General features: G+C 35.0%; 1 protein-coding gene across 2 annotated transcripts in view; it reads left to right on the forward strand.

Moving 5' to 3' along the window:
- The window catches only part of LOC100032993 (disintegrin and metalloproteinase domain-containing protein 2), a 139716-nt gene that overhangs the window by 82079 nt on the left and 37269 nt on the right, over positions 1 to 20368 (forward strand). For both annotated transcript variants that reach the window (XM_007476385.2, XM_016431196.2), the window contains one exon: positions 9333 to 9516. In XM_007476385.2, coding sequence (XP_007476447.1) covers positions 9333 to 9516 — 184 coding nt within the window. The remainder of the gene's footprint in view (positions 1 to 9332; positions 9517 to 20368) is intronic.

The raw sequence follows: 20368 nt of genomic DNA on the forward strand, positions 1-20368 counted from the left end.
AGTTCCCAGGTGGGAGAGGTAGATCAGGAAAGGAATCAAAGATGGAGCCTGGCCAGAGGCCAAGCTCCAGCAAGGACAGGCATCAGTGAGAGCTGAGATCCAAGTGAAGAGAGAGGGAAGAGAGAAGGCGGAGCCTGCTGTGGTCCTGTATTTAATCTCTTTGATATGCAAATATACACAATACATAGGGATGATTATCATTGGTTAATGACAAGGTATAGGTGTGGTTTCTCTTAGCCAGGTGAGCACAAAGAAACCTGTTTTCCCACCTAACCTGGGGGAAGCTGGGGTCAAGGGTCAGAGGCTTTCCCAGCCATGCTCAAGACTGAGCATGCTCTCTTCTAAGCCCCTCTGTACATAGGGTTTCCCTTGCCCATAGCTAGGGGTGGACTGCTACAGAAAAAAAACAACACTAATACTTAAAGAGCAAGAATTTATCAGTTAAAAGGTAAAGACCAAATAACTAAAAGTAGAGAAGACTAATTCTTAGCCCCTAAATTATGTCGCACCTCCTTCCCCAAACCTTTCACATTCTGGCAGGGCTTCATGACCCTGTTATTTGCCACAAAAATAAATTCTTCCCCTCCTCCTAAGCCCCACATGTCAGGAAAACAAAAAGGTAGAAGTTTTCTCAGGCTGGAATTAATGCATTTTAAAACTCTAGAAATCTCTGCTGTAATAGTACTCAGCTAGAAAACTGAGGAACAAAGGAAAGTAGGGCAGAATTTATGAGGAGGAAAGGAACTCCACTAAACCTGAGAGAAACATCTCAGCATCCACCTGGGGCCATTTTTGTGCCCTAGGACTAGAGATCAATGATGATGAAATGTGAATTGACCTGCATGTTAGTAAGCTGAGAAAGCTTTGAAGTTCAGCTCCCAAGAAAATCAAAAAAGGAAAGGAATCATAAAGTGAGTGGAGAATATAAGGAAAAGACTGAAGTTACCAAAGATCTCAGGAGAAACATCATTTTGTTAAAGACCTTGAGCATAAGCAGATAAACTAACAAGGAAGATATTAATATGAGAAGAGAATATGGCTTTGAGATTAATTAAACTTGTTTAGAATCTATTAATTGTTAGAGGTTGATAACTTGGAGCTCATCTAAGATATTGGTCTGAGTGCCCTCTGTCAAGCGGTCGAAACCAGTCTGTCTGAGAGCGAGCCCAAGTGCCCTCTCCCACCCCCTCCCCCACTTCTTTAGACCTCTCATAGTAATGTATGTCTGTTGCTGGCAAAGACATGCTGTTGCTGACCGTTCCATTATCCTACCAGCTGCTATATCTACATTCTTGTTATGTTTTCCCATGGACCTTTCTCACAGGTGATTGTCTATAATTCCTGTGGTTTGTATCTTTAAAAGATCTACCAGTTTGCAATAAACTTGAACCCATTGCCACCAGCATGGGTCCCTTCTTACCTCACACTGTGACTGTGACTGTGATTCTTTTATTTTCCCTCGCCCTTATCTTCAGGTGAGGTCCTTCTTACTTCTACCTTTGTATTTCCTCTCATTATTTTTCCCCATTCCTTACCTGCTGAACTCTGGTCCCAGTCCTGACACCACCCCCACCCCGCCAGGGGCTTTAACAATTAATCAGTGTTGCAAGGCAAAATGAATCAACATCAAGGAGAGGACCTGGTGAATTTCCAAGATAACATGAAACCTCAAAATAGTGTGTACCCAAGTGGTTTAAGAGAGATAATTCTATGAAAGCAGAATTTATGGATTGCATACAAAATTAACAGAATAGAAAAACTTGAACCTAAGATGGCAAACCTTTCCAAAGAAACAAAAGAGGAAATAATTTATTAGGAATGTAAATACATAGCAGTAAAAGATTGGAAAAAGAGAAGCAAAAGGCAAAATTATTTTAAATTTATAGAAACAAAGTACATTCATCTCAAAAACATATTATGAAGACACAATTTAAGAATTCTCTCTATAGGTCTCCCAGGAGAACACTTCAAATTGAAAAAAAAACAAACCCAATCACTCTAAGGTAAGAAATAATAAAGGAAAAGTGCCCAGAATTTCTGAACACAGAAAATGGTGCCAACAGAAAGAAACCATGGATTGCCTCCAGAAAAAAATACTATAAGTGAAAACAGTGTCACAATTTTCATGACAAACACCAAATTTTAAAGCTACCATATATATTCAAATAGAAAAAAAGGGGGGAATTTGAACAGTGCAAGATTTTTCTACATCTACCAGAAACCACAAGAGGGGAAATGGAACAATGCATTCCAAAGAGCAAAGGCACTGAAGAATTAGTCCAACGTGTCATGACCTACAAACCTGGGACCAAGTATTAATGAAAAAAAAATATGGCTGTTCATTAAAAAAAGAGGTTTTAGAAGCATTCTGAGGAAGAAAACAAGACCCAAACCACTAAAAGTAGACCTGTACTTTTCACACAGTACACACAACAGAAATAGAATAAAGCTCACAAATATAACAACCAAGGACAATGAGAACAAAATAACAAAATATATACCATTAAGGTTTTTCTTTCTAAAACTATGCAAGGAAACAAGGGTGAAATAAGTGAAATAAAAGTGATGGTGGAGAAACCAGCCTAAAATCCACAGCACCCCACAGGTTATGGGATTAAATCATAGAATGAAAGATCACATAAAAGGAGAGAGGAAAGAAGACAGATTAGAATATGCAATATACCTAAAGCATAGTTAACAATGCAAAAAAAATAACTCCTTTAGGCTTTCAGAATGAAGAGAGCCTCCAAGAGAATGGGCAAAAGAGGCAAAGAGAAATTTTGGAACTGAGGAGGAAAAGAAGGAAATCTTGTTTCAGTGATGAAAGAGGATACCATTAATAAGTGCTCCCATTCAAGAAGATTGATATTCTATAAAGAGACACGGGGACCTTACAATGGATATAATATTCAGAGACATGGTGCTTCGAGATACTCCTCATCCTGCCTCTGGAACAAGGGAAATTAAAACTCCCAGTGGAAAAGGACACTCAGAAGAATTAGAAGAGATTGACCCAGAGAGATTTCATGTCAAATGGGGAAAAATAACAGGGAGTCAAAAGATTACTATTGTATTACCGTGGGACAATGCCCTCTCTATCATTTATATGGACTAATATTTCTAAGAAGGGGGTATAATAGGAAACAGTGACTGTGTGGGTGTGTGTGTGTGTGAACACATACAAAGCAATAACAGAAACTGTTTAAAAGAAGGAACCATATTCCATGAAGAATGTAGAGACTAGAGAAAGACTAAATAAATGTAAGAGCCATAAATTGATTAAAAATCTATAATAAATAAATAGTAGTTAATATCCATAGCAACTTAGAGTTCAATAAACCCAATAAACCCCCAAATCCAAGATTTTGAGGAAAGAACTCACTATTTGACAAAAACTTCTGGGAAAACTGGAAAACAGTACACAATATTTCCTCCCTATATTGGGGTTTGCTTATTGTGACTTTACTGTATTTCATATAATTCTGTATTGCTGATTTTTCTCTATATTGGAGGATTTTGTTAAAATTATGTAGGTATAAGAGTGTGATAAGTGTTTAAGAGCATATGAGGACTTTATAAGAGTGTTGGAAAGGGTAATGAGTGTGAAAAGGGTTTATAGGAGAGTGGGAAGGATTTCTAAAACTTAAAATATATATATATATATATAATAAATATAACACCACTACTTCAAAGATTTTCAGCTATCATGGGGGTCTCTAGAACATAACTAATGGGATAGGTGAGGGATCACTGTAGAAGAAAGAAGGTATAGACCAATATCTCACACCATACACCAGGCCAAATCAAAATGGATACATGATCAAGAAATAAAGGATGACACCCTAAACAACTGAAGTAAACACAGAGAAAATGTTATCTGTTAGACTTATGGAAAAGGGAAGACTTTATGACCCAATAAGACAGAGAACATTGCAAAAAAGAAATGAATTGATCATTTTGATCAAATAAAAAATTTTTGTTCAAACAAAACCAGTGCAACCAAGATTAGAAGGAAAACAACAAATTAGGGAAAAAAAAATTATAATGAGAATTTCTGTCAAAGATAGCATTTCTCAAATATATAATTGAGTCAAATTTATAAGAACACAAAGCATTCCCCAATTAATAAATGGTCACAGGATACGAATAGGCAGTTCCCAGAGGAGAAAATTAATACTATCCATAGTCATATGAAAAAAATAATTCATATCACAACTGATTAGAGAAAAACAAATTAAAACAATTCTAAGGTATCACTTCATACATGCCAGATTGGCTAACATAACAAAAAAGGAAAATGACAAATATTGGAGAGGATGTGGGAAAATTTGGTGGTAGATGCACTGCTAATGGAACTGTGAACTGATAGAACCATTCTAGAGAGCAATATGGACCACACCCAAAGGGTCACAAAATGATGCATACCCTTTGACCCAGAAATACCACTACTGAATCTATATCCTGAAGAGATCAGAGATAAGGAAAAAGGACCTACCTGTACCAAACTATTTTTAGCAGTTCTTTTTGTGGTGGCAAAGAACTGGAAACTGAGGGGTTATCTATCAGTTGGGAATGATAAACAGGATGAGTTCCAGAAAACTTGAAAAAATTATATGAACTGATGAAAAGTGAAGTGAGAACAATGTATACTGTAACAAAAATAGTATATGATTAGGAACTGTGAAGGACTAAACTATTATCAACAAAGCATGTGTCCAAGATAACCACAAGGGTATCATGAAGAAAAATGTTATCCACAGCCAAAGAAGATACCACTGGAGTCTGATTATAGATCAAAACATGCCATCTTCTACTTTTTTCCTTCATTAGTTTTTTATTGCTTGTGTGTTATATGACTTCTGTCACAGCATGAGAAATATGGAAATATGCCTTCAATGAAAGCATTGGTATAACCTACATTAGACTACTTAGGATCTCAGGGGGAGGGGAGAGGGAGGAAATCTGAATCCTAAAATGTCAGAGGGCAATTGTTAAAAATTGTTTCTACATGCAACTGAAAAAAAAAATAGACTGTCAGCTTTATGCAGAAAGTCTTTGGTACATTGATCTATCCTTTATTAATAGATTTCATGCCTTTATTTAATAAACGAATGCTCAGAAAAAATACTGTGGCTTCACTGTATAAATAAATCTGTATTTCACTTCACTATATAAATAAATTTTTAAAAAAGTGGAGGGACGATTGTATACTGTTTCCCAGTTTTCCCAGAAGTTTTTGTCAAATAGTGAATGTATTATTAGTGAAGCTGTGAATTTTGGAAAGCAATTTGAAACTGCAATGAAAGTGAGTAAAATGTTTTTACTTTTACTCCATAATCCTCGTTCTAGATATATTTCCCAAGGAAGTCAATGTAAAAAAAGTACTACAAATATACCCAGTTATTTATAGCAGAAACAAAATATATGTCCATTGATTGCAAAATAGTTAAACAAATTTTGGTACATGAATATTATGTAATATTACTGTGCTATAGAAAAGAATATGAATACAAAGAAATGTGGAAAAACTTGTATCAGCTGATGTAAAATGAAGTAAAGAGAACCAGGAAAATGATCTGCACAATTACTATTACAATGCACATGGGAATAAGAAAATAACTGAAACTAAATGCTATAAAATTATATTGACTAAGCTTGATCTCAATTTTCTGATGCTTTGTTTCTCTCCATACACTATGATCGGCTGCATTTATCTCTTCATTGTTCCTTACTTATTTGCTGTGACCTTATTCTTTACAAGGTACCCCCCTTACCTATTCAATCAATCCCATTTTATCTTGCCTTCTCCAACAGATTGCCTCCTCTGTCATCTCTATTTATCAGTGATCTTTCATCTCTCCCTGTCTCTTGACTCATCCCCTACTGTCTACAAACATGGCCATAGCTCCTTCATCATGAAAACTGTAAGGGGGAATAAATGATTAATTATATAAAAAGGTTGTACTGGATTATATTTAAAATAGGGTTGCCAGGAATTTATTTTATTCCAAAGAGATTTATTTATAAGTTATTTACAAACTATAGAAAGAATAAAGTAGCAAATCAGAGAGAGGATAGATATCTAGCCCAAGTACTAAGTAATCTACTCCCAGCCCCTGGCTCAACCCAGGCAGGGAGAGGTAGTCCTTAGCTGACCTTGGCCCTTGTAGCTGAGGACCTGGGGATATAGGGAGCCTCTCTCAAGAGGATAGGTCCCTCCTAAGGCTAGCCTCTTCAGAAAAATCCAGTAGTTAAGAGTCAGCTTTTCACTTACCATGTGTCAGTTCAAAAGAAGGAATATAAGAACAGTCTCACCAGAAACAGGGTCTCAGGTACAGTCAGCAGATTCTTCTTTAGCCTCAACTCCAAGTAGAACTCACTCAGGAAGTTGTCACTCCCTTTTAAAGGCACTTTCTTTTGTGTCACTTCCTGTGCCTTCCCTTAATTTTACATCTACCAATCACAGTTGAGGCTTTGCTTTAGCACTGCCATGAGGTTTATCAGTTTAGTTCTGATTTGTCACCCACTATTGCACACATGGGTCACAGACCTCCCCCACTCAAGTGTGAATGGGATGTTTACACTTTTGGTGATTAAATCTAAAAATGGGCAGATCTACCCATTAAACTTTTAAGTAGGGTGTTTACACTTTTGGTGATTAAATCTAAAAACAAACAGGGGTTACAATTTAGTCTTCACAATCAGGGGAGAGTTAACTAATTTCATTTTCACAATCAAGGGCCAGTTAAATTTAATCTTCACAAAACAAAACAACTCTCACATAATCCTTGCCCCTGCCATATATTGTGTTATATCTCTTCTACCCTTTATGGCTAAATTACTTGAAAATACTGTTTATAATAGGAACCCCCACTTTCCTCCTCTCTTAACACTTTATAATCTGACTTCTGACCTTATCATTCCACCAAAATTACTCTTTTCAAAGTAATGATCTCTTAGTTACTAAATCCAGTGGTATTTTCTTAATCTTCATTCATCTTAACTTCTCGGTAGACATTGACTCTGTTGAAGCCCTCTGTCCTTGTTACTCAGTCTAGGATTTCAGGATATCATTCTCTCCTGATTCTCCCCCCATGTATCTAAATGATCCTTTTCCTTCTTTTGCTACATGTTCATCCATATTGTGCCTTTTACCATAGGGGTCCTATAGGATTCTTTACTGAACTCTCTTCTCCCTCTCTACTACTTTACTTGATGATCTCATCAGTTTTCATACATTTAGTTTCCATTTCTATGCTGACGATTCTTAAATCTGCTTATTGCTGCTGACCTCCAATCTCACATCTCCATCTACCTTTCAGACATCTTGAACTAGATGTCTAAGAGAAATCTTAAACTCAATATGTCCAAAACAGAACTCATTATCTTTCCCCCAAATCCTTGCCCCACCTCTCTACCTTCCCTATTACTGTAGAGGGCAACACCACTGTGCCAGTCAATTGTCCCATTCTTTCTTCTGACATTGCCACCACTCTGGTGCTGGTCCTCATTACCTCATTCCTGAACTATTGTCTTAGCCTACTCATGATGGGTCTGCTTGTCTTAAGTTCATTTCCATTCTAATCCATTCTTCATCTGGACACTAACACAATTTTCTTAAATCCTGGATCTGACCATGTCACCTCCCTTCCAAAGTAATAGTGACTCCCTATTGACTCTAGGTTCAAATACAAAATGTTCCTCTTGGTTTTTTAATCCTTTCATAACTCCACTCTCTCCTTTCTTATACATGACTCCTTGCCATGTTCTTTTCTAGCCAATGACATTAGCCTCCTGTCTCTTCCACAAAGACATTCTATCTTTCAGTTCCCAGACTTTTCTCTGGTTGTCTCCCATGCCTGAAATGTTTTCCCTACTCATCTGTGCATGATGGCTTCCTTGGCTTCCTTTAAGTCTCAACTAAAATTCCATCTTCTACAGGAAGACTTTACCAACCTCTCTTAAGTTTTGTGCCTTACTATCTATCCTGTTAATATAGGTTGTTTGTACATATTTATTTATCTTTCCTATTAATGTGTATATTTAAAAATATGCATATATCTAAATTTATACTTCTATATGTGTACCTATCTATATTTTATATATATGTAAATGTATATATATATATATATATATATACATACATACATACACAAAAGCCAGTCTGACCTCAAGGAGCTCATTATTTAATGGGGATTAAAGAGGAGGAAAATATAAAGGCAGACCCTTTGTGAACGCTTACTTTAATGGGTCAGTAAGAAAGAATGAGGAATTTTTGAAGTAGGTAAAAAAGGAGTATTTGAAAAGAAAGAAGAGAAACCAAAAAAGAATGGTGTCTCTGAAGATAAGGGAGGAAAGAGTATCCAGGAAGGAGAAAACAAAAGTACTTATTACAGAGAAGTCAAGAAAAGTTGAAGACTGAAAAAAGTAAATGTATTCAATAATTAAGTGATCACTGAAGAGTTGAAGAGAGATTGGGTGGCAAAGGAGAGGAAACATTGGGTGCACAGCTAGATAGGATTGAAGTGTCAATGTAATTATTTTTTTCTTGGCCTGGAGAAACATGAACATGTTTTGTCAGAATAAAGTCATTGGAGATGGATAGGTTGAAAAGATGGTGAATACCTCTCATTTGCTATCCTAAACAAATGGTGAATAACTACTTGTCAGGGAATACTTTTTCAGATATTGATTTACTTAGATGGTCACTAAGATCCCTCCAACTCTGAAATCTGATTCTGTAAAGATGAATGAGAGGAGAGAAATGATTCCTGAAACAAGTTAAAATAGGTAGGAGAGGAAAAAACCAAAGATATACCAAGAAAATTCAACATTTTATTTTCCTCTGTGATGAGGGAAGAGAGAAAAATTTAATGGTGTATACTTCAAGACTTTCTTAAGTAATAGATTAATTTATTTGCTCTCTCTCTCTCTGTAGCAGGTGTGGAGGTTGTTAGATTGGAATTTGGAGGACAGAATAAAACTTTTGGAACAATGGCTGTGGTTAAGGAATTTAAGAAGAGGTAGAGAGGTGATAAGTTAGACAGAAAGGTAAAAGGGAAAATGAAGATATTAAAGGGAAGCCTAACAGACTTTAGTGACTTTTTTAGTTCAGTCAGTTTTTTTTTAATTTTTAGTTAATATAATTTATCCTTTTCCATTGGAGTACCCTTTGATTGGTTAATATTAGCAATAAAATTGGTTTATTCTTTTTACATAATTTATTTTTAGGTCAGAATTTGAAAAAAATATTTTAGTTGTCATAAAGCTAGAATATTATAATCAAATGTTACTTTGATAATAATAATGTTCTTCTTCTGATTCATTTAAAGGGACCTGAGCTGTGGAAAATTATTGTGTGAATATAAAAGTACAGTACCATTCTTTAATACAGATGCAGTTGTCATTTATGTTAATGTACGTGATCATACGTGTATCACATTAGACTACGAAGTGCGTGATAATAATGTAGACCCTATGTGGGTAACTGATGGAGTTATTTGTGGATATAAAGAGGTAAGAACAATTTATTTTTATATCTTAAAAAGTGAGTCTGACCTTCAAGACAATTGGAAATTTTTTATCTGTTATTTTAAACTTTAAACTTAAAGTCTGTAAACTTTTTCATATTATTAAAAAATGATGTAATGTCTATAACATTTTTGATGTACATAAGTAGAAGACTTGGTAGTTAATCTGGCATGAGATACCTTTAGGGAAATGAATTATCTCTCTAGTTACTCTCCTAACAGAGATGTGTCTATCCTATTAAGTGATCTTTGATTTAATTCATAAATGATTTTCTGGGGGTGGGTTCCTAATCCTTGGCACATGTTGTAAACTTATCCTTGGTTATCAGTATCCCTAGCTATCTTTTGACTTATGTCTTGATGAAGTTAAATTGCATTTATTTCAGTTAATTTCTTTTTGTATCATTTAGTATAAAACTAATTTGTCTTATTTGTAATTCATCTTATAGGCTAGTTAATTAACTGTGATAGATAAGGAGAGAGTTAGCTTAAGGGCTCTTGTTGTAAACATTCTCATATTAAGTGCATATCTTTACTGTCTCGATGGTAAGGAATTAAATTTGTGGGTTTGACTAAATATGTGAGAATTCTAGAATAATATGGTGGTCACTGATTTAAAATATTATAACTCAAGTCAAAATGACTTTTAATAGCTTTTTATTTACAAAAAGATGGAAAGAGTGAAAGTAGAAAAATATAAAAAGAGGGTAGAGAAGATGTCTACTTTATTGCACTAAATATTGCTCTGGTGCTTGGCTTGTTAACCCTTCACCAGAGGACCAGGAGTTCCACTCACACAACCTTCTCCAAGATGGGAAGACCTCTCCAAAGCTAATTTCTCTCCAGAGTCCAGGAAAGGAAGGCCAGCTACTCACTCACCCAAGAGGCAGTCCAAGTCCCAAGTTACCTCCAAGAGGCAGGTCACCAGTAGAAGACAACTACCAGAGATAAAGACCCACAGTTGAAAAGTTCAGGACTTTTATAGTCCTTTCTTGTCCCTTCCCTTCTTCACAGGGGCCAATCACAGCTTCCAAATTGCCTAGCACTGTCCAGGGAGCCAGTGACTGTGGAATCCATGGCTCATCCTCTCAAGGTGTCAGTTCTTATCATAGGATTCACAAGTTTCTGATTGATTGGGCTAAAAGGGTGGAGCTCTCCAAATAAGTAACTTGTGAATTTTCTTACTTGACAACAAAGTAGGGCTGTTTTCAGTTTTGGTTGATCGATTTAAAAGTTGCTGATGCTAGACAAAGAAAGTCTGATTCACACTTCACATGATTCTGAATAAAGATAACAGAAGCAGTCATAGAGTCCATTGTAAAAGTGGGAATAGTATTTGCTTTTCCAGGAATTTTTGACAAAAAATGATCCTCAGATTTTAAAACTCAGAGAGATGACTCCATTTATATTCTTCTTACGAGTTATTATCTGAGAGTATTATAAGATAAATAAATTGCTTAGACCTTATACTAGAATTTATCAAATATTAGTTAATATTCTTTGAGTATGTGGGTTTTGTAAATCTATGATTTGCATCAATTGTCAAAAGCTATATAAAGACAACTGTGAACATCCACAAGATATCCTTCATTACAGAATGGGAATGGTGATGGGACTACTGACTCTATTTACCTATAAAGTCAGTTTTCAGCTAAGAATTATGGCCCAGAGATTTTTAAATTTCTTACAATTTTCTTGATGGTCATCTAGATGACTGAAGGTTTCCTTAGACTTACATAATTATTTTAATCCTAATTTCCTTCAATTATATTTTAATACTAGGTAAAGTTTCTGTTCTGAATTGTCATTCCATGCACTATATCTTTCTACTATGTAAGAGGTGTATTTCCCTTGTAAGACATAGAAACAAAAAGGTATTTAGAAAAGTCCTGTCATTCTCATCATAATTACCCTTTTTTATATAACTTCCAAGGGCCAATTCATTCATCAAATGTACCACTCAGATTCATTAAGACTTCATCATGTCTTTCGTGAGCACTTAGTGAACCACCTACTGACAATATCCCTATGTCAGTAGATGACTAATCAGCTATTCATATAATATTAATGATAATTTCTAACATCAATTAAGTTTTCTATTTTAGTTTAAGAATCAAAGGTCAGGGTTAAAGCCATCAGAAGACAAACTATTTGACCACTAAGATCATTGCCCTTTAATTTTCCTAATTTACTTAGCAAATATGGCTATGGAATTTTCTTGGCTAAGCAAGGTCTCAATCTATTGTATTCTGTATAATGTTTTGCTTAATTATTATAGTTCTTCAATACTCCTCAAATTTTAATAACAAAATCTGCCTTACAAAATGGGAATAGCTTTCTGTAAAGGGCTATAAATTGTGGATATCCTTTTATTCAGCAATAACACAAATAGGTCTGTATCCCAAAGGCATAAAAAACAGGGAAAGGGACCTCTGTACACAAATATTTATAGCAGCAATTTTCATAGAATGAAAGAATTGGAAATTGAGGGGATACCGAGCAATTGGGGAATGGATGAATTAAGTGATATATGATTGTAATGGAATACTATTATGCTGTGAGAAATTTTGTCCAGGAGGATTTCAGAAAAAACAAAACCAAACCTGGAAAGACTTACATGAATTGATGCAAAGTGAAGTGAGCAGAATCAGAATATATAGTAACAGCAAGTAAAATGAACAACTGTGAATGATTTAGCTATCCTCAGCAACACAATGATGCAAGATAATTCCAAAGGACACACAATGAAAAATACTATTCATTTCCAGAGAAAGAACTGATGGAATCTGAATGTTGAGTCAAAGCCTCAGAACAGTTTGCCAAGTTTGGAGTTAAAATTTGGATGAATTACTGCATTATATAAATTAAGAATTCAGAGCTTCTCAGAAGATCAGAAGTGGGATGGGTTTGGGCTCATAACCTAAAGAATCCATTTCAGTTTAGTTTTTAAAATCTTTTATAACCTGAACCCTTCCTATCTTTCCAAATTTCTTGTGCCTTATTCAGTGAAACTGAACTCTTAGTTGTACTTTGTACAAGACAATCCATCTCCTGACCCCGGGAATTCTAATTTCATTTAAATTCTACCAGTTTTGGACTGCTCTCCTTCTTATCTCTGTTTCTAGACTTCCTGTTTCCTTCATGTCCCAGATAAAATGACATCTTCCACAAGAATTCTTTCCCAATTCTCTTAATGCAAGTGCTTCTTCTGTTGATTTTCTCCTATTTATTCTGTCTATTGCTTATTTGTACATAGTTGTTTGCTTGTTGTTGTCCTCATTAAACTGTGAGATACTTGAGAGTGGGTATTTTGTCTTCACATCCTCAGCACTTAGCACAGTGTATGGCAAATAGTTTAATGAATACTTGTTGATTGAGTGGAGAATATAATTTTGTTTTTGGACACAAATGAATATATGAATGAAAAATCACTTATCAAGTAATTTCTACCTACAAAGCACTGTACTTAGGGGTTGACTCTGAGATTCCTTTCAGATATCCAGTTTGAAATGCCTGACAGCCAGTTGGGAATTTGAGACTGGAGTTCAAGGAGGAAAATGGGGTGAATTTTTTTATTTTATCTTAGAATCATCTGCATGGAAGTGATAATTAAATTCATTTAAACTAAAGCATTCACCAAGTGAGAAGAGTATATATAGAGAAGAGGCCTCAGCCTCTTAAGACATATGAAATGATGCAAAATGAAGTGAGCAGAACCAGGAAAAGATTATATGTAGTAACAGCGTAACTGTAGTAGTAACAGTGACCAGTTGTGAATTACTTAACTATTATCAGCAAGACAAGAATCCAAGACAATTCCAAGGCATTCATGGCAAAAAACTGTCCACTACTATAGAAGGAACTTATGGTATCTGGATGTAGATTGTAACTTACCATTCTTCATCTTATTTCCTTCATGAATTTGTCTCTATTCTTGGTGATGTGTCTTTTTTCACAATATGGCAAATTAGGAAATGTGTATTGCATGATCGCTCATGTACAACCTCTGTCATTTACCAGTACTGCCTTTGGAAAGGGTAGAAAGGGGAGAAAGAACATGTATTAAAAATATCAGGAAATGATTATTAAAGTTGTCTCGGTATTCAATATGGAAAAGAAAAGTATAAAATAAATAAAACAAAAAAGAAGAAGATAGTGTTCACAGGTGCAAGAACGAAATGTGAGAGGGAAAAGAGACAGACAGACAGACAGACAGACAGAGATACCCTAGAATAGATTCTTGTGGCAAATCTTCACTTAGGTAGTGTGATAAAAATGATGATCTAGCAAAGGAGGCTCTATGATGATATGTAGAGATGGTAGGTCAGATAATATAGGTTGTATATGATTAGAGAGCCATGAAACCTATGACACAGAAACCCATGAGAGAGAAAGTATCCAGAAGGAATTTATAGTCATAGTTATCAAATATGAAGAGAAAAGACTATTAGAATTAGGAATTGAGGGTTCCAGTGCCAAGGTGATGGAGCAAGGAAACTTGAAACCACCAAGTGAATCCTCTCCAAACAATCTTAAAATAACACTACAAAACAAATACAGGAGTGAAAGAACTAACAAGGAGACAGAATAAAGCAACTTTCAAGAAGACAACAACCTGAAAGGCAGGCAGAGAACATCAGGGGTACTGGGATGAGAGGGGAGCACAGCCAACAGGAGGCTACAGCAAGGAGCAAGGAGCAAGCCAAGAGCAAGCCCTACTCCCATTCCCCATCCAATACCTACTGTACCAGGTTCTTGAACATGAGGGCAAGCCAGAATCCTGAGACCCTACCTGTGCCAGTAGCAGTCCAAACCAATGCCCAACCCTTAAAGTTCCAAGCAAAGCTGCAGTGAGGTCTGGAATTCCAGTCCAGAGTTGATTGTTTCTGCAAAGCCTGATCTGTGTGGGGCCAGAGAGAGGCCAAGAGTCCCAGCCTGAGCTTGTGGTGAGGATATAGATCCCAGTTTGGGGCAGGTAGTAGATCCAAAGCTGGGACCTATGATCCTCTTGCCAAAAGCTCAAGGCAGAGCCCCAGAGCAGGGCAATCTGTTGTGTGGCTGACATGATCAAGCCCAGAGTCAGACCAAAAGTCCAAGTCTGAGACTAAAATTTTAGCTATCAGCAATCTCAGTGTTAATTTAATTAGCAGTGGGAGTGGCTCTCAGAGTTCCCAGCCCACATACCATCACACTATCTTGGAAGAACTAATATTTGCAAAGATCCAGAAATTAGGCTATGGGTAGCATCAAAGAATTAGGGTGCCCTAACCTTCCAAAAAGCAGAGCCTGGCCTTAAAAAAGGCTGGGAAAATGAGAAACTTCAAAAAAAAAGGAACCTAACCATAGAGAATTTTTATGGAAACAAGGAGCAAGTCACAGATACAGAAGGGGACAATGAAAACAAAGCAAACACACACAAAGTCCAAAAGAAAAATATGAATTGGACTCAGATCCTGGAAGACCTCAAAAAAGATTTCAAAAATCAGTTAATAGATTCAAAGGAAAAATGGGGAAGAGAAATGAAAACAATGCAAGAAGAAATGGGCCAAATGAAAAAGGAGGCTTAAAAGCTGACAGAGGAGAATAATGTCTTAAAAAATAGAATTGGGCAACTAGAAATTCAAGAGGCATCAAGAAACTAAAACAAAATCAAAAGAACAACAACAACAACAAAAAGAAAACAAAGAATATCTTGTTGGAAAAAAAATAACCAACTGACCTGGAAGATAGATCTAGGAGAGACAATTTAATAATTATTGAACTACCAGAAAACTATGATCTTAAAAAAAAAGCCTGGACATCATAATACAAGCAATTATCAAATAAAGCTGTCCAGATGTTCTTGAACAAGATAATTAGTAAAAATCATTTGACAAAATACAAGATCTGCGCCTCTTCTTTTAACCTTAACCTGCTCACAGATGTTTTTTGTTTTTAATGACCATCTTCCTCAATCCATCCTTCTTTATTTTCACCCTCTCCGTTATTCTTCATACTTTCCTATTTCATTATATATTAATGTAGATTTCTATAGCTGGCTGAATGTGGGAGTTATTCCTACTTTGAACTAGTTCCAATGAAAGTCAGGTTCAAGCCTAGCTGCCTTCCCTACTTATATGCCTCTTATCTTTCCTTTTCTCTTCTCCCCATGTGTTTATCTGTTCTCCCACCTTTTTCTGGATAGCAGCCATCTTATTTACCTTCCTTCCTTCTTTAAATAAATACTCTTTTTCATTGCTCTAATAGTAATAAAGTATTTGCATGTCTTAGGTACTTTAGGTATCTTGCATATTTTAAGTACTTTACCATTCTCAATATCATAGATACATACCTTCATTATTTTAATTATGCTCTGTCCAGAAAGGAATGTACTCAATTCAACCTCACAGAAACCCTTAAGTTTTAACTTTCTCTCTTTTAGGCTTCTCTTGATTGTTGAATTTGTTCATCAAATTTTCTTTTCAGGTCTGGTTTTTGTTTTGGTCAGGAAAGTCTGAAATTCTTCTTTTTCATTAAATGCCAACTTTTTTCCCTGGAGGATTATGCTCAGTTTTGCTGGGTATGTAATTCTAGGTTCAAGTCCTAGATATTTTGCCTTTTGAAATATCATATCTCATGCCTCGACATCCTTTAAGATAGAAGCTATAGGTCCTGTGTAATCCTTACCATGGATCATCAATATTTGAATTATTTCCTTTTGGCTGCTTGTACTTTTTCCTTGCCCTGGAAGTTCTGGAATTTGGCCATGCTAGTCCTAAGGTATTTTATTTTGTGCCTCTTTTGGAAAATGATTGGTAGATTCTCTCAATTCCTATTTTTTCCTCTTATTGAAAGATATCAGGGTAGTTTCCCCCGATGATTTCCTGTAATAAGGTGTACAGACTCTCTTTGATTGTGGTTTCTAGGTGTACAAATGATTCTTAGATTATTACTTCTGGATCTGTTTTCTAGGTTGGTAATTTTTCCAGTGAGGTATTTTAGGTGTTCTTGTGTGTGTGTTTTTTTTTTCATTTAAGTTTTGTCATTGCTAACCAACAAAAATCACATAATTATTTCAATAGATGCAGAAAAAGTATTTGACAAAATACACACTCATTCTTATTGAAAACACTAGAAAGTATATAGGAATAAAAGGGTCTTTCCTAAAAATAAACAGTATATATCTAAAACCATCAGCAAGCATTATCTGTAATGGGTATAAGTTAGAAGTCCTCCCAATAAGATCAAGAGTGAAGCAAAAGTGCCCATTATTACCTTTATTATTTAACATTTTACTAGAAACACTAGCAGTGCCAATTAGAGAAGAAAAAGAAATTGAAGGTTTTAAAATTAGCAATGAGGAGACCAAGCTATCACTCTTTGTTCTACTTAAAAAACCCTAGAGAATTATCTAAAAAGCTAGTGGAAATAATCAACAACTTTAGCAGTTTCAGGAAACAAAATAAACCCCCATAAATCATTAACATATCTATATATCTCCAACACAACTCAGCAGCAAAAGTTAGAAAGAGAAATTCCATTTAAAAATCACCCTAGTCACTATAAAATATTTAGGAATCTATTTGCCCAGACAAACACAGGAATTATATGAACACAACTACAAAAAACTTTCCACACAATTTAAGTTAGATCTATATAATTAGAAAAACATTAATTGTTCATGTGTAGGATGAGCCAACATAATAAAAATGGCAATCCTACCCAAATTAATTTACTTATTCAGTGCCATACCTATCAAACTCTCAAGAAAAATTTTTATTGAATATGGAAAAAATTATAACAAAATTCATTTGGAAGAACAAAAAGATCAAGAATATCAAGGGAAATAATGGAAAAAATGTGAAGAAGGGGAGTATCATAGTACAAGATCTTAAATTGTACTATAAAGCAGTGGTCATCAAAACAATATGGTACTGGATGAGAGAGAGAAGGAAGGATCAATGGAATAAACTTATGGTAAATGACCTCAGCAATATAGTATATGATAAACCCAAAGATCCCCGCTTTTGGGACAAGAACCCACTATTGGACAAAAACTGCTGGGAAAATTGGAAAACAGTATGGGAGATATTAGATTTAGATCAACATCTCACACCCTATACCAAGATAAACTCAGAATGGGTAAATGACTTAAATATAAAAAAGGAAACTATAAGTAAATTAGGTCAACATAGAATAGTATACCTGTCAGGATCTATGGGAAAGAAAATAAGACAAGAAAGCAAGAAAGCAAGAAAGAGAACATCTCAAAATTTAAAATGAATAATTTTGATTACATTAAATTAAAAAGTTTTTGTACAAACAAAACAAATGCATCCAAAATTAGAAGGGAAGCAACAAATTGGGAAAAACTCTTTATAAGAAAAACCTCTGACAAAGGTCTAATTTCTCAAATATATAAGGAACTAAATCAATTGTACAAAAAAAAAATCAAGCCATTCCCCTATTGATAAGTGGACAAGGGACATGAATAGGAAGTTTTCAGATAAAGAAATCAAAACTATCAAAAAGTACATGAAAAAGTGTTCTAAATATCTTATAGAGAAATGCAAATGAAAGCAATGCTGAGGTACCATCTAACACCTAGCAGATTGACTAATATGACAGCAAAGAAAAATAATAAATATTGGAGAGGATGGGGCAAAATTGGGACACACAAATGCATTGCTGGTAGAGTTGTGGATTGATTCAACCATTATGGAAAGCAATTTGGAATTATGCCCAAAGGGCTTTTAAAAAACTACCTGTCTTTTGATCCAGCCATAGCACTGCTGGGTTTATACCCCAGAGAGATAATAAGGAAAAAGATGTGTACAAAAATATTTATAACCGTGTTCTTTGTGGTGGCAAAAAAAAAAGGAAAATGAGGGGATGCTCTCTGATTTGGGGAATGGCTGAACAAATTATGGTATCTGTTGGTGATGGAATACTATTGTGCTCAAAGGAATAATGAACTGGAGGAATTCCATGTGAACTGGAATGACCTCCAGGAAGTGATGCAGAGTGAAAGGAGCAGAACCAGGAGAACATTGTACACAGAGACTGATACACTATGGCACAAGTGAACATAATGGATTTCTCCACTATCAGAAATGCAATGATACAGGACAGTTCTGAGGGACTTATGAGAAAGAATGCTATTCACATCCAGAGAAAGAAATGTAGGAGTAGAATTTCCACACAGAAGAAAAATATTTCCTTGATCACATGATTTGATGGGAACATGATTGGGTGTGTAGACTCTAAATGATCACTCTATTGCATATATTAATAATATGGAAACAGACCTTGACCAATGATACATGTAAAACCCAGTTGAATCAGCTATGGGAAGGGGGAGGGAGAGGAGGTGTGGAAAAAGATATGAATCATGTAACCTTGGAAAAATACTCTAAATTAATTAATTAATTAAAAAAGAATCTGTTTCCTTCAATGTATTTTTGTGCCTTCATTTTGGCATATTCTTTTTTTTTTAGGGAGTTGATTTCCTCAGCTGTTGAGTTTCTCTGTCAATTCTTTTTAAAATTTTAGTTTAAAAAAAATAACTTTTTTGAGTTCTTTCAGGGTTTCTTTTGGGTCCTGATATGCTTTAACATTTTCTTTTAAGTCATCACATGTTTCCTTTTGGGCATTGTTGCCCTCGTCTCATTTTGTATTTATGTCCTCCCTGTCACTAAAATAACTTTCTGTGGTCAGAAGTTCTTTTTCCCCCTTTTTCTCATTTTTCTAATTGTTTTTACAAAGGAAATATTATGCTCTTTGGAATTATTCAAGAATTTAATTTCCAGAACTCATCTTCTGTGAAGATTTGCTTCTCAGATCATTTCTTAGGAACATTGTGCCTTTGCTAGAAGACTTTATTATGTCTCTTGTCTTCTTGTTCGGTTTTGGCCCATGAAATGAGAAAATTAGGGGGAGGGTAATTGTTTGTAATAATTGAATATTCTGGATATCTCAGGTTTTATCCCTTTAAACACCTAAATAATTTCCTATTTAAAGAAATGTGGTTAATTCTAATATTTGCAGGGTCAGAGAAGAACAGTATGGGTGTGAAATATTGAATGATGGCTGGTTTTGTTGAATTGCTTTTTTCGCCTTTTCCTATATTTTTATGACTCCCTGGCTAGGAAAAGGAGGGATAGAGTGGCATAATAAAGAGAAATGAAAGTGATTTAAAAATTAAAAAAATTAATAAACATCTAATTTTATGATATGCATTAAGTTCCTTATGCAAGAGCACCAAGATTTGTTGATGGCCTTTGCTTTTTAATCTCTCTATTTCCTGAATATACCCTTTACCCTTTCAACCAATCCCTTCCCAGTAAAACTATCATCAAACATTATTTGTAATGGGGATAAGCTGGAAGCCTTTCCAATAAAATCAGAGATGAAGCAAGAGTCCCCATTATCATCATTATTATTATTTACTATTGTACTAGAAATGTTAGCTATAGCATTAAAATAAGAAAAAGAAATTGAAGGAATTTGTTTAGGCAATGAGGAAACAAAATTATCAATCTTCAAACATGATATGATAGCATACTTAGAGAATCCTAGAGAATCATCTAAAAAACTAATTGAAAAATTGATAACTTTAGCAAAGTTGCATGATATGAAATAAAACCACATGAATCAATTATATATTACTAACAAAGTCCACCAGCAAGAGATAGAAAGAGAAATTCAATTTAATTTATCTATAGACAATAGAAAATGCCTTGGAGTCTACCTGCCAAAACAAATTCATGAACTATATGAACACAATTACAAAACACTTTTTCCACAAAGTGAGATCTAAACAATTAGGAAAATATTAATTGCTCATAGGTAGGCTGAGT

Source organism: Monodelphis domestica, chromosome 1 (assembly GCF_027887165.1).
Source record: "Monodelphis domestica isolate mMonDom1 chromosome 1, mMonDom1.pri, whole genome shotgun sequence".
NCBI classification, from domain to species: domain Eukaryota; kingdom Metazoa; phylum Chordata; class Mammalia; order Didelphimorphia; family Didelphidae; genus Monodelphis; species Monodelphis domestica.